The sequence below is a fragment of the Carcharhinus amblyrhynchos genome, unplaced genomic scaffold (genome assembly GCF_965287045.1).
Source record: "Carcharhinus amblyrhynchos unplaced genomic scaffold, sCarAmb.v2.hapA scaffold_474, whole genome shotgun sequence".
NCBI lineage: Eukaryota > Metazoa > Chordata > Chondrichthyes > Carcharhiniformes > Carcharhinidae > Carcharhinus > Carcharhinus amblyrhynchos.
In genome coordinates this window covers 122,030-135,493 of record NW_027650214.1, presented here as the reverse complement: position 1 = coordinate 135,493, position 13,464 = coordinate 122,030, and the positions used below count along the sequence as shown (strand labels likewise).

Genomic DNA, 13,464 nt, shown 5'->3' with positions numbered 1-13,464 from the left:
ACAGCTAACCAGCACATCTTTTGGACTGTGGGCCACCCCGAGGAAACCCATGTAGACACGGGGGAGAATGTGCCGACTGCACAGACAGTAACCCAAACCAGGAATCAAAATCGGATTCCTGGTGCTGTGAGGCAGCAGTGCGAACCACTACGCCCACCTTCGGCAGTTATTCAAGTCAGGAGGAGGCCATTCAGTCCATCGAATCTGCACCCACAATGATTCCACCCAGGCCCTATCCCCATAACCCCACATATTAACCCTGCAGTGCTAACCGCCGTCATCGATATACCCTATGTCAATATACATAAATTGAGTAATTTGGTCCTGCAATTTGAGTCCATTTAAATTGAGGTGTGAAGTTCCTTTAAGAGACAGCAGAAAGTGCGGCGTTAACCTTTGATCCCCGCCCAAGATGCCGGCGTCGTCGTCGTCGGGTCGCAGTGAGGCTCGAAGCGGAAGTGAAGGCCGCAGGCGGCCCGGAAGCGGACCATCGCGGTAGGTCACAGTGGATGTGGTGACGTTTGTGGAGAAGGGGCGAAGATGGCGGCAGGAGGAGGGGAGGAAGATGAGGAACTGAGGGAGCTGCTGGAGAGTAAGAGCAGGAGAGGGTGTAGGGAGTGATCGACCCAGTCTGGCCCTCCATTTACAGCCCAGGGAAACCCCAATTATACTCTGCGACAGATGGGCGAGGCTATCAAAGGGCAGAGGTCAAGGGGAGAGATTGGGCCATGGTGATTGGTCAGTGTAGGTGATCAATATGGGGGTGGAAAATGTGATTGTTCAATGAGGGATTGGTTATTTTGAGAATGGTTAATGATAATTTGTCAATATGGGATTAGGGGAGCGGCGGGGATTGGGGGGGCGGGCATGGGGTTAGGGGGGTGGGGGTGGGGGTTAGGGGGGGGCGGGGCATGGGGTTAGGGGGGGTGGGGGTGGGGGTTAGGGGGGGTGGGGGTGGGGTTAGGGGGGGTGGGGGTTAGGGGGGGGGGGTGGGTTAGGGGGGGGTGGGGGGTGGGGTTAGGGGGGGTGGGGGTGGGGGGGCGGGCTTGGGGTTAGGGGGGTGGGGGGTGGGGGGGTAGGGGGGGGTGGGGGGGTGGGGGGTAGGGGGTTGGTGGGGGGATAAGGGACGGCGGGGTGGGGGGGATGGGGGCGGTGGGCATGTGGGGCGGCGGGGGTGGGGGGATAGTGGGCGGCGAGCATGGGGTTGGGGGGATAGTGGGCGGCGGCATGGGGGTGGGGGCATAGGGGTTGGGGGTCGGCGGGCATGGGGTGGGAGGGAAGGGGGCGGTGGGCATGGGGGTGGGAGGGAAGGGGGCGGCGGGCATGGGGTGGGAGGGAGGGGGCGCGGGCTGGGGGTGGAGGGAAGGGGGCGGCGGGCATGGGGGGTGGGAGGGAAGGGGCGGCGTTGGGGGTAGGGGGGACGCGGGGCGGCGGGGATAGGGGTGGGGGGACGCGGGGGTGGGGGATGGGAGGGCGGCGGGCATGGGGGTGGGGGGGATGGGAGGGGGCGGGCATGGGGGTGGGGGGGATGGGGCAGCAGGGGATGGAACAGCGGCGTGCATGGGGGGGCATGGGTGGTGGGGGGGATAGGGGGCGGGCTGTGTGTGCAGGAGATGGGAATAGAGGGCGGGGGGTTGGGGGGATGGGAATAGAGGCGGGGGTTGGGGGGGATGGGAATAGAGGGCGGGGGTTGGGGGGGATGGGAATAGAGAGCAAGGGTTGGGGGGATGGGTGTGTTGGGGGGGTGTTAGAAGGCGGGGTTTGGGGAGGGGAATCGCGGCGGGGTTGGAGGGATCGCGGCGGGGTTGGGGAGGGGAATCGCGGCGGGGTTGGGGAGGGGAATCGCGGCGGGGTTGGGGAGGGAATCGCGGCGGGGTTGGGGAGGGGGAATCGCGGCGGGGTTGGGGAGGGGGAAACGGGGGTGGAGCGGGGAGGGGAGGGGAAACGGGGGTGTGGAGCGGGGAGGGGAGGGGAAACCGGGGGTGGAGCGGGGAGGGGAGGGGAAACGGGGGTGGAGCGGGAGGGGAAACGGGGGGTGGAGCGGGGAGGGGAAACGGGGGTGGAGCGGGGAGGGGAAACGGGGTAGAGCGGGGAGGGGAAACGGGGGTGGAGCGGGGAGGGGAAGGGAAACGGGTGGGGTTGAGCAGGGTATGGGGGCAGTGGGGCGACGGGGGAGTGGGAGGGTCGGCCGTTGGAGGGTTTACGGGGGCAGTGGGGTCGGCCGGGGAGTTTACGGGGTTGGGGTGGTGGTGTCGGCCAGGAGGTGTATGGAGGTGGGGGGTTCAGCCGGGGAGGTGGATGGCGGGGGGGGGAGGTGGACGAGAGGGTGGGGGCGGTGACTGTTCAGTGGGTTGGGGGGGTTTCGGTGCTTTGTGGTGGTGTATCTATGAGGATTGTGGGGAGGGGGGTCAGTGTGGAAGTTGTGGGGGGTGGGATCGATGCGGAGATTGTTCAGTTTGGGTTGGGAGCTGATTAGCATGAGAAGGATTGAGTCTGTTTGGTGTTTGGGCCGTTGGGGGTCTATCTTGGGGGTGGGTGTTAGAGTTTTTCCGGGGGAGGCTGGATTTGGTCCGGGGAGGGGGTGGGGATGGGGTCAGTGTTTGCCTTTGGGGGGGGGGGGGGGGGTGGGGGGCGGATGGGGTAGAATTCGTCTGGAAGGGAGGGTGGTGGGCGGGAAGGGGAAGGAGCGGGCTAGAGATTGTCCAGATTAGATGTTGTCTGGGAAGCGGGGTAGAGAGGTCAACCAGAATGATTGGGGTGGGTGGTGGGAGTTAGAGGTCACCTAATAGCAAAGCAGTGAGAGCTATGGGAGATAGGAGGGGATGGAAGGGAGGATAAGGAGGGTTTGTTGACAGAGTGGGGGAGGGGGAATGGGGCAGAGTGACCAGTGTCTCTGTGTTGTAAACATCCGTTTTTCTTCTGCCAGGTGCCCTTGATGACTTTGACAAAACAAAACCAACGCCACAGCCCCCCAAGGCACCTGAGTCAGAGAAAGTTTCTGGAAAAACTTCTACGGTGTGTGTGCAAAATAATTGCCGTACCTGTCCAGGGAGTGTTTGATGGGGACAGTACAAAATGAGCTTTACTGTGTATCGAACCCCGTGTGGCAGATTTTAACATTACCTTCTCTCATGCCCCACAGGAACCACTGTTCGCTGCCCAGGATCGTTTTTTTCATGAGCTTTTTGACAGCGAGCTTGCAGCAGAAGCAACAAAGGAGTTTGACAAAGCCATGCAGGAGCTTGCTGAGCAGGAGCCACAGCTGGTTGAGCAGTTCCACAAACTGTCTGAGATTGCTGGCAAGGTCGGTGAGTACGACTGGGGCTGGCCGCACTCCAGGGGGGTTGCTGGGGTTTGTGGGGAATGGGTGGGAGCCAGTAAGACCTAACCTAAAACCCCTGCTGGGGGAGAAGGTTGGTGGGGGTGGTGGGAGTGGGGAGAGGGGTGTGAAAGGCTGGTGACTTTCCCCTCTCTGAACTCTGCTGTTCCTTCCAGGAAGTGACCCGGCCTCGAAGCAGGAGTTTACATCCTGTTTACAGCAGACGCTGTCGGGATTGGCCAAGAATGCAAGTGACCTTCAGGTAATGTAGGGTCAGAGGATTCAACACTCAAACAACTCTGCCTGACCTTATTCTCCACCCCCCTCACCTTGGTCTGTGCCACTATCTCCCCCCCACCCAAGTCCTTGCCCCTCTCTTCCCGCCCCGCCCCTTCCCCCCCCACCCCCGCCCCACCCCTTCCCCCCTTCCAGCAGTTTCCCCCGCACCCTTTCTTTCTCCCTCCACTGAACAGGAAGGAAGCGTGTCTAATTGCAGTCTGATCTCTATCACTCTCTCTGAGGTAGGGTACTGACACTACAGAGGAAGAGCTGAGCCAGGCAATGGGCAGCCTGGGAGTGGATCTGGGACTCAATGAGGCAGCTACAGAGACAGAGGGAGGCTTCCTCCCCATCATGCAGAGCATCATGCAGAACTTGTTATCCAAGGACATCCTGTACCCATCGCTGAAGGAGATCACCGAAAAGGTGAGTCACTAAAAGAGAAAGATTTGCCACAGCGGGGATGTGTTACCAGAATTAGGGACTGACTCGCTCACTTGCACTGGGACTCATGCGCTCACAGTCAGACACATTCCCCTTCACACAATTCCCCCTCACACTCTGCCCAATACACTCGCAAATTCACACTTTCACGCACATCTCACACACATGTACATGTGCACAGCCACTGCAGAGCGTATTGGGGAGGAGGAAGACCTCCTTGAGGCTCTGCTTGCAGGCCTGGCCAATCTGGCCATTAATAGATCCCAGGCAACTGGCAGTCCCAACACTCTGCCCCCTCTATCATGGCTGCATTCGCTGCCAGGTGTCCTTGGAGGCAGCTATGCTATACACACGTGCACATGCACACACTGTCAGACACAGACACTCTCAAACAGTACCTGAACAGACCCGGAGTGCAGTGACAAGGGGAATTTCACAGTAACTTCATTGCAGTGTTAATGTAAGCCTACTTGTGACACTAATAAATAAACTTTAAAGTCTGTCTCACTCTCACTCTTCCACACACACATGCACACTCACGCAGACACACACATTCATGCTTAAACTCACACTCATATATACACATGCACACATAAATTCTCTTTCACCCATGCACAGTTATACACATTCTATTACACACATTCTCACACACTTGTACACTCGCACAAATTCTCTTGTGCACACACTTACACACAAGCTATCTCACATCCTCATTCACACACTCATACATACAAAATGTCATATACACTCTCAAACACCATATCTCACTATTATGCTCGTGTACCTGCGCTTGCACACTCGCTCGGGTATGCACACTCACTTTCTCGTGTCTGTGCTCTTTTACACACACACACATTATCTGGTGAATCTGTAGTGGAGCAGGAAGATGGAGAATTTTCAAGCGCTGGTTTAATGAAATAATTTCTCCCCACCCTCTCCTCATTTCTGTCCCAGTACCCTGAATGGCTGGCAGCCCACCGCGATTCACTACCCGGGGAGCAGGTGCGGAGGTACGAACGGCAGCACCTCATCATGGGGCAGATCTGCGAGGAATTTGAAGCAGAGACCGCGGGCGAGCCTGAGCAGCGACAGCAAATCCGCTTTGAGACCATCCTGGACCTCATGCAGCAGGTAGGTGGAGGGAGAGGAGACATTCTGACCAGACTATGATGCCTCCTGCAGTCCAATAGCTGGCAGGGAGAGCGGTGGAAATGCAGGGTGTAATTGAACCAGGGGCATTGAATAATCACGGGTTTAATCCATTTGCGAGTGGAACTGCTTTGTGTGTTACAGAAAATGAGAAACTGCGCTTGTTAAACCGAGAGCCCCGGAGGAAGTAATTCAGCCCATTATATCTGCGCTGGCCATCTGAGAGCAACTCCGTCAGTCTCACTTTTTTCCTGCAATTTTTCATCGCACAAATCCATTGGAAAGCCTTGCTCAAACTGACCTCAGCCACACTCCCCACAGCCAAACCACTCACTGGGAGAAAGTTTCTCTCTTGTGTCTCTGTTACTTCTTTCACCTTCGGTCTCCACCCCTCTCGTCTCGATTCTTCCACCAACAGTTCGTCCCCATCTGTTTTGCCCAGACGCTTGATCCAGATCTCCTCTTGGCCTCCGCTTCTCCAAGGACAACAGGTCCCAACTTTTCCAATCTATCTCTGGAACTGAACCTTCCCACACTGGGACCTATTCTCCTGAATGGTTTTGGCACTCTCCCTAATGTCATCACATGTTTCCTCAATTGCGGCGCCCAGAACTGCACTCAGTACTCCAGCTGAGGCTGAACCGGTGTCATACACAAGCTTGGCACTGTCTGCCTCTATTGATAAAGATCAGAATACTGTACACTTTCCCCTTTCTCCAAAAGCTTTGCATAGAGTCTGGTCCTTCGGTCCAACCGGTCCATGCTGACCATAGTGCCCTCCTAGCCAGCCTCAATTACCCGCGTTTGACCCATATCCCTCTAATTCTTTCCCATCCATGTACTTAAATGTTGCTTTCATACCTACTTCTACCAATTTCACTGGCAGCTCAGTCCACATACACACCACCCTGTGCGTGAAGTTGCCCCTCAGGTCCCTTTTAAATCTTTCCCCTCTCACCTTAAACCTATACCATCTAGTTTCCAATTCCCCTTCCCTGGGAAAAAGACTATGCATACCCCTTGTGATTTTATACAGCTCAATAAGGTCACCCACTTTCTCTTATGTGACAAGGAATAATCCTAGCCTGGTCAACTTCTCCCTATAACTCAGGCCTACTAGTTCTGGCAACATCCTCATAAATCTTCTTTGCACTCTTTCCAGTTTATCAATGTCTTTCCTATAAAAGGGTGATCAAAACTGTACACAATATTCCAAGTGCCATCTCACTAATGACTGATACAATTGTAACAATATCCCAACTCCAATAGTCTGCCCTGAAAGATGAAGGCCAGTGCACTAAACGCCTTCTTCACCACTCTATCTGCTTCTTGCATTTACAAATGTACAGATCCACTTTTATTGATTTGTAGTGGGCAGCCTTATTTTGCAGAGATGCTTCTGAATGCAATAGGACATCACTTGCTTTGGATGTTTTCTCACTGACCAGCTCTTTGCAGTTGCATTCACTCATGTTTAACCTATTTCCAGATATTTCACAGGAGGTGCAGTTATTAACTTTATTTGTAATGATCTGAACACATCTCTCTCTCCCACTCTGACACCCTTATACATCTCCCTCCCCCTTTTGTCCCCACCCCCCCTTGCCTCCCTCGCTGCTGGCTGTCCAACACTCCCCCCCCCCCCACTGCTGTGTGCCCCCCTGCCCCCCGCTGCATGCCACCCTCCCTCTTCACCCTGCTGCATGCGCCCCCCCCCCCCACTGCATGCTGCACCGCCAATGCTGCGTCCCACCCTCACCCCCTCCCCCCACGCTGCGTGCTGCCGCCCCCCCCCCCCCCTGCCCCCGGCCTGCTCTCCCTCCCCCCACCCCTGACCTGATCTCCCTCTCTCCCCCCACCTGCTCTCCCCACCCCGCCCCACCTCGCTCTCCCCCTCCCCCCACCCTCGCTCTCCCCCTCCCCGGTCCCGGCCCGCTCTGCCCCACCTCGCTCTCCCCCTCGCCCTCCCCGGCCCGCTCTCCCCCTCGCCCTCCCCGGCCCGCTCTCCCCCTCGCCCTCCCCGGCCCGCTCTCCCCCTCGCCCTCCCCGGCCCGCTCTCCCCCTCACCCTCGTCCTCCCCGGCCCATTCTCCCTACCCTAACCCCGCTCTCTCCCCACCCTGCTCTCTCTCTCTCTCTGTCCTCTGCCCCTTCCCACCCATCCCCACCTCTCCTCAGCTCCAAGATCTCGGCGAACCACCAAAGGAGCTGGCAGACGTGGTGAGTACAAATTTCCAAATTCTGACGTTGATGGAGATTGTTTTTAAGAAAAGGGGCCTCTCTTGGAAGATTCTTTTATTCATTCACTGGATGTGGGTGTCTCTGGCTTGTCTGTTTACTGCTCATTCCAGACTGCCCTTAACCTGAGTGGCTCACTCGGTCATTTTGGAGTGAACCTTTTTGCTGTGGGTCTTGAGTCACATGTAGATCAGAACACGTAAAGATGGCAGATTTCCTTCCATAATGGACACGAGTGAACCAGATCGGTTTTTACAATAATTGGTGATCGAGTGCTGATTGGGTCAGTGTAGCGAGAGCGTTACTTGTGTCTAACTCCTGTACCTTTCATAGAATAATACAGTGCAGAACAAACCCTGCAGCACGTCAAGTCTGCACCAACATCTGAAAAACATCTGAACTCCTTCCTAATCCCATCTGCCAGCACTTGTCCCATAACCCTGAATGTTATGATGTGCCAAGTGCTCATCCAGGTACTTTTTAAAGGATGTGAGGAAACCCACTTCTACCACCCTTCCAGGAAAGTGCATTCCAAAGTATCATTACTCTCTGGGTAAGAATGTTTTTCCTCACCTACCTCTAAACCTCTTGCTCCTCACCTTGAACCTATGTCCCCTCGTGACTGACGAAGGGCAAACTATCCACTCTGTCGATAGGAACGTAAAAATTAGGAGTAAAAGTAGGCAAATTCAGCCCTTTCAGCCTTCTATTCAATCACATCATGGCTGATCTCTCCATGGTCTCAAATCCATCTCCCTACACTAATTCTTTGAGGAGGTAACTAAGTGTATGGACGAAGGTAGAGCAGTTGATGTCATATACATGGATTTTAGTAAGGCTTTTGATAAGGTTCCCCATGGTAGGCTCATGAAGATAGGGAGGTGTGGGATAGAAGGAAATTTGGCCGATTGGATAAGTAACTGGCTGTATCGTAGAAGATAGAGGATGGTGGTGGAAGGAAAATTTTCAGACTGGAGGCCAGTTACCAGCGGTGTACCACAGGGATCAGTGCTGGGTCCTCTGCTATTTGTGATTTTTATCAATGACTTGGAAGCGGGGGCTGAAATGTGGGTTAGTAAATTTGCTGACGACACCAAGATTGGTGGAGTAGTGGATGAGGTGGAAGGCTCTTGTAGGCTGCAAAGAGACATTGATAGGATGCAGAGCTGGGCCGAAAAGTGGCAGGTGGAGTTTAATCCTGATAAATGTGAGGATTCATTTTGGTAGGACAAACTTGAATGCGGATTACAGGGTCAATGTCAGGGTTCTGAGGAATGTGGAGGAACAGAGAGATCTTGGGGTTCATATCCACAGATCTCTGAACATTGCCACTCAAGTGGATAGAGCCATGAAGAAGTGTTTATTAACAGGGAGCTTGAGTTTAAGAGCTGTGGGGTTATGCTGTAACTATACCGGATGTTGGTGAGACCACATTTGGAATATTGTGTTCATTTCTGGTCACCTCACTATAAGAAGGATGTGGAAGCACTGGAGAGAGTTTAGAGGAGATTTACCAAGACGCTGCCTGGTTTGGAGGTTAGGTTTTATGAGGAAAGATTGAGGGAGCTGGGGCTTTTCTCTTTGGAGCGGAGGAGGATGAGAGGTGACTTAATAGAAGTTTATAAGATGGTGAGAGGGATTGATAGAGTGGATGTGCAGAGACTATTTCCTCAGGTGAATGTAGCTGTTACTAGGGGGCATAACTATAAGGTTCATGGTGGGAGATATAGGAGGGATATCCGAGGTAGATTCTTTACTCAGAAAGTGATTAGGGTGTGGAATACACTGCCTGCTGCGACAGTGGAGTCGGACACTTTAGGAGCTTTCAAGCAGTCATTGGATAGGCACATGGAGCACAACAGAATGATAGGGAGGGGATAGCTTGATCTTGGGATTGGACAAAGCTCGGCACAACATTGAGGGCCGAAGGGCCTGTACTGTGCCATAATGTTCTATGTTCTACCTATTCACCATATCCCCCTTTCTCTTTTTTTTATTATAAATACGTTGTTATTTCTTTCTTGGAATCATTCAACGATTCAGACTCCTCCACGCTATGGGACAGCATGTTCCACAAATTCACCACCCTCTGCAAGAAGCAGTCCCTCCTTATTTCAGGCAACACGGTAGCACAGTGGTTAGCACTGCTGCTTCATAGTGCCAGGGACCCGGGTTCAATTCCCAGCTTGGGTCACTGTCTATGGAGTTTGCACATTCTCCCCGTGTCTGCATGGGTTTCTTCCAGTTTCTCCGGTTCTCTCCCACAGTCCGAAGTTACACGGGTTAGGTTGATTGGCTGTGATAAATTGCACTTTAATGTTGGGGGCCAGCGGAATAAGTATGTGGGGTTAGCGCCTGGGTCGGTGCAGACTTGATGGGCCAAATGTCTGCCTTCTACACTGTTTAAATTCTATGAATTATCAACCCCTTTTAAAATGTTTTATACCGTTTTCAGATCCCCTCTCATCTTTTTGAACTCCAGCAAATCCATTCTCCTCAATCTTGTACAACTCAATTAGGTTGGCCCTTAGTCTTCTCTGCTCCAACAAAAACAACGCAAGCTTATCTAACTCTTTTTATAACTTAAATGTTCCCCCTCAGGTAGCATCTTGGTGAATCTCCTCTGCACCCTTCCGGTCCAATCACATTCTTCTTACAATGTCGTGACCAGAACTCCACACACAGTACTCTAGCTGTGGCCTCACCAAAGTTCTATGCAATCCCAACATCCCTGCTTTTTTAATTTATGCCGTGATTGATAAAGTGTCCCATATGCCTTTTTCACCACCCTACTAACATGCCCTCTGCCTTCAGAGATCTGTGGACAAACACACCAAGGTCCCTTCGTTCCACAGAACTTCCTGTGTCCTACCATTCATTGAGTATTTTCTTGTCAAATTACTCCTTCGTATATGTATTACCTCATACTTTTCAGGGTTAAATTCCATCTGCCGCTTATTTGCATATTTGACTATTCCATCTATATGTTCTTGTAGCCCAAGACACTCCACCACACTGTTAACCATCTGGCCAATCTTTGTGTCAACGCAAACTTACTAATCCTACCGCCCACATAGTCATCAATGTCATTTATATAAATGATGAATAATAGCGCACCCAAAACAGATCCCTATGGTACACCACTGGACATTGGCTTCCAGTCACCCAAGCATCTGTCATCACCTTCTGTCTCCTACAACTGAGCCAATTTTGAATCCACTTTATCAAATTAACCTTTATCCCATGTGAATTTACCTTCTTTATAAGTCTCCCATGTATCGACGTCAAAGGTTTTGCTGAAATCCATATAAACTGCATCAAGCCTCATCTACGCACCTGATCACCTCCTCAAAAAATTCAACCAAATTTGTTAAGGCAAGGCCTCCCTCGGATGAAGCCACGCTGACTATCCCTGATCAAGTTTTGCCTCTCCAAGTGGAAATAAATGGTCTCCTTCAGAAGTTTCTACAATAGTTTCTCTACCACTAACCTGAGACTCAGTGGTCTGTAGTTCCCAGGTTTATCTCTACAACCCTTCTTAAATAACAGAACCACATTAACTACTCTCCAGTCCTCTGGCATCTCCTGCAGAGGGGAATTAAAAATTTGGGTCAGAACCCCTAGCCTCCCACAGTAACCCGGGACAATAGTCATCCAAACCTAGAGATTTATGCACATATAAGTCTGCCACCACCTCCAATGCCTCGTCCTTCCCTATGTCAATTTGCTCAAGAACCTCACAGTCTCTCTCTTTGAATTCTATACCTTATTTCTCAACCTCTTGAGAGTTTTTGATGGGGACAGTGTAAAGGGAGCTTTACTCTATATCTAACACCATGCTGTGCTTGTCCTGGGAGTGTTTGATGGGGACAGTGCAGAAGGAACCAGAGTGTTGAAAACCAGTGTTTCATTTTCCTCTCTCCTCCCAACAGCCTCCTGGATTGAACTTTGACCTGGATGGGATGAATGCTCCAGAGAATGCAGCACTGGGTGGTGAGCAGTGTGCGGTCATGTGATGGAGCCTGGCAAATTCTGTTTTGGAATCTGACTCCCTCCCTCCCTTCCTTCCTTCCCTCTTTGAAATCTGCCCCAAAGCTGGATGAGAGGGGCAGTTCTGTTTCCGAGCAGGGTAATGGAGGGGCCCTGCTTTCCGTTTGCTGAGAGGGCTGTTGGACTTTGGTGGGAGAGTGGGGAGTGAGTGTGGTGTATGGATTGCAGCTGCACTGGACTCCTCTTTGCTCCTCACATTGGCGGTGGTGGGAGCCGGCTGCGTTGTCAGAGTTTGGGGGAGAGCTGGGCTTTCTGGGCACGGGGTGAGTGTTTTCTGCCTCCTCCTGTTCCTGCGTTACTCCAGCAACCTCACCTGTGTCTCTGTGATGGATTTTGTCACTTCTCCCCCACTCCTCCCTATATCATGGATGGCTGCTGTAATTAACTGATAAACATTAAAATGGAAATTTGATTTGGGGTCTTTCTTTTTTTTAAACATTCTGTTTAACCTGCCCTTAGCGCACCCAAAAAAATATACAAAATCCAGGCTTGAGCTGACAAGTGGCAAGTAACATCTCCAACAAGAAAGGATCTAACCATCTTCCCATGACATTCAATGGCATTGCCATCTCTGAATCCCCCACTATCGACACCCTGGGGTTACCATTGACCAGAAACTGAACTGGACTAGCCATATAAATATTGTGACTACAAGAGCAGATGAGAGCTAGGAATCCTATGGTATGGAACTCACCTGTGTCTCCAAAGCCTATTCACCATCTACAAGGCACAAGTCAGGAGTGTAATGAGATACTCTCCACTTATCTGGATGAGTGCAACTCCAGTAACACTCAAAAAGCTTCACACGGTGGTTAGCACTGCTGCCTCACAGTGCCAGGGACCTAGGTTCAGTACCAGTCATGGGCGACGGTAGAGTTTGAGTTTTCTCCCTGTGTCCATGTGGGTTTCCTCCGGGTGATCTGGTTTCCTCCCACAGTCGAAAGATGTACAGGTTAGGTGGATTGGCCATGATAAACTTCCCCTTAGTGTCCCAAGGTGAGTAGGTTGGATGTTTAGCGACATAAATGTGAGGAGTTACAGGGGTGGGGTGGGCATGGGTATGAAGCTCTATCTGAGAGTTGGTGCATAGTCAATGGACTGAATGGCCTCCTCCTGTGTGGATTCTACCATCCAGAACAAAACAGCCCACTTGATTGACACTCCCTCCATCACTGACACACAGTGGCAACCATGTACCATCTATAGTAACTTAGGCAGCACCTTCCAAATCATGACCCACTACCATTTACAGGACAAGGCAGCAGCTACCTGGGAACATCGACACCTGGAGGTTCTCATCCCAGTCACTCACCAGCCTGACTTGGAAATAATATTGCCATTCCTTCACTTCCTCTGGGTCACAATCCTAGAACTTCCTCCCTATCTGTGCGGTGGGTGTACTTACACCTCAGGGATGGCAGTGGTTCAAGAAGGCAGCTCAACACTACCTTCTCAATGGGCAATTAGCAATGGGCAATAAATGCTGACTTAGCCAGTGATCCCCCCCCCCCATCCTATTGATAAATTACACCCAAACTACTGTGAAAGATAAGGCTGAAGAATTTGCAGCAATCTTCAGCCACAAGGGCTGAGTGGATGATTCATCTTGTCCTCTTCCATAGGTCATCGTATCACAGATATTAGTCTTCAGCCAATTTGGTTCAGTCCATGAGATACAGAATCATAGAATCTCTACAGTGCAGAAGGAGGCCACTTGACTCATTGAGCCTGCATTGACATCAATCCTACCCAGGCCCAATTCCCGAAACCTTACATATTTACCCTGCTTATTCCCCTACTAATGTGCAATTTAACTTGGCAATCAACCTAACCTGCACATCTTTGGATATCAATAAACTGTTGAAGGTACAGAATATTGCATAGGCTATGAGTGTTGACAATATTCTGGCAATAGCCAAAGAATCCCTACAGTCAGAAGGAGGCCATTCAGCCCAAGCAGTCTGCATTGACGACAATCCCACCCAG

The 13,464-nt window shown here is 52.0% G+C and overlaps 1 protein-coding gene across 1 annotated transcript; it reads left to right on the top strand.

Annotated features, from left to right (window-relative positions):
* The first annotated feature begins 497 nt into the window (after positions 1 to 497).
* On the top strand, positions 498 to 11,890 carry pex19 (peroxisomal biogenesis factor 19). Its single transcript, XM_080183926.1, has 8 exons — positions 498 to 592; positions 2,927 to 3,015; positions 3,143 to 3,308; positions 3,496 to 3,581; positions 3,845 to 4,024; positions 4,997 to 5,173; positions 7,369 to 7,410; positions 11,361 to 11,890. Exons 1-8 carry the CDS (start codon positions 541 to 543, stop codon positions 11,442 to 11,444), a joined length of 876 nt encoding a protein of 291 aa, XP_080040052.1. The 5' UTR covers positions 498 to 540; the 3' UTR covers positions 11,445 to 11,890.
* Positions 11,891 to 13,464: the final 1,574 nt, after the last annotated feature.

What these genes read in the sequence shown, in the direction of transcription:
- pex19 (XM_080183926.1), top strand. Translation starts at nt 541, where the DNA reads ATGGCGGCAGGAGGAGGGGAGGAAGATGAGGAACTGAGGGAGCTGCTG. An exon ending in TCCTGGACCTCATGCAGCAG is followed by an intron (nt 5,174 to 7,368) that starts GTAGGTGGAGGG and finishes ACCTCTCCTCAG; the next exon opens with CTCCAAGATCTCGGCGAACC. An exon ending in CAAAGGAGCTGGCAGACGTG is followed by an intron (nt 7,411 to 11,360) that starts GTGAGTACAAAT and finishes TCCTCCCAACAG; the next exon opens with CCTCCTGGATTGAACTTTGA.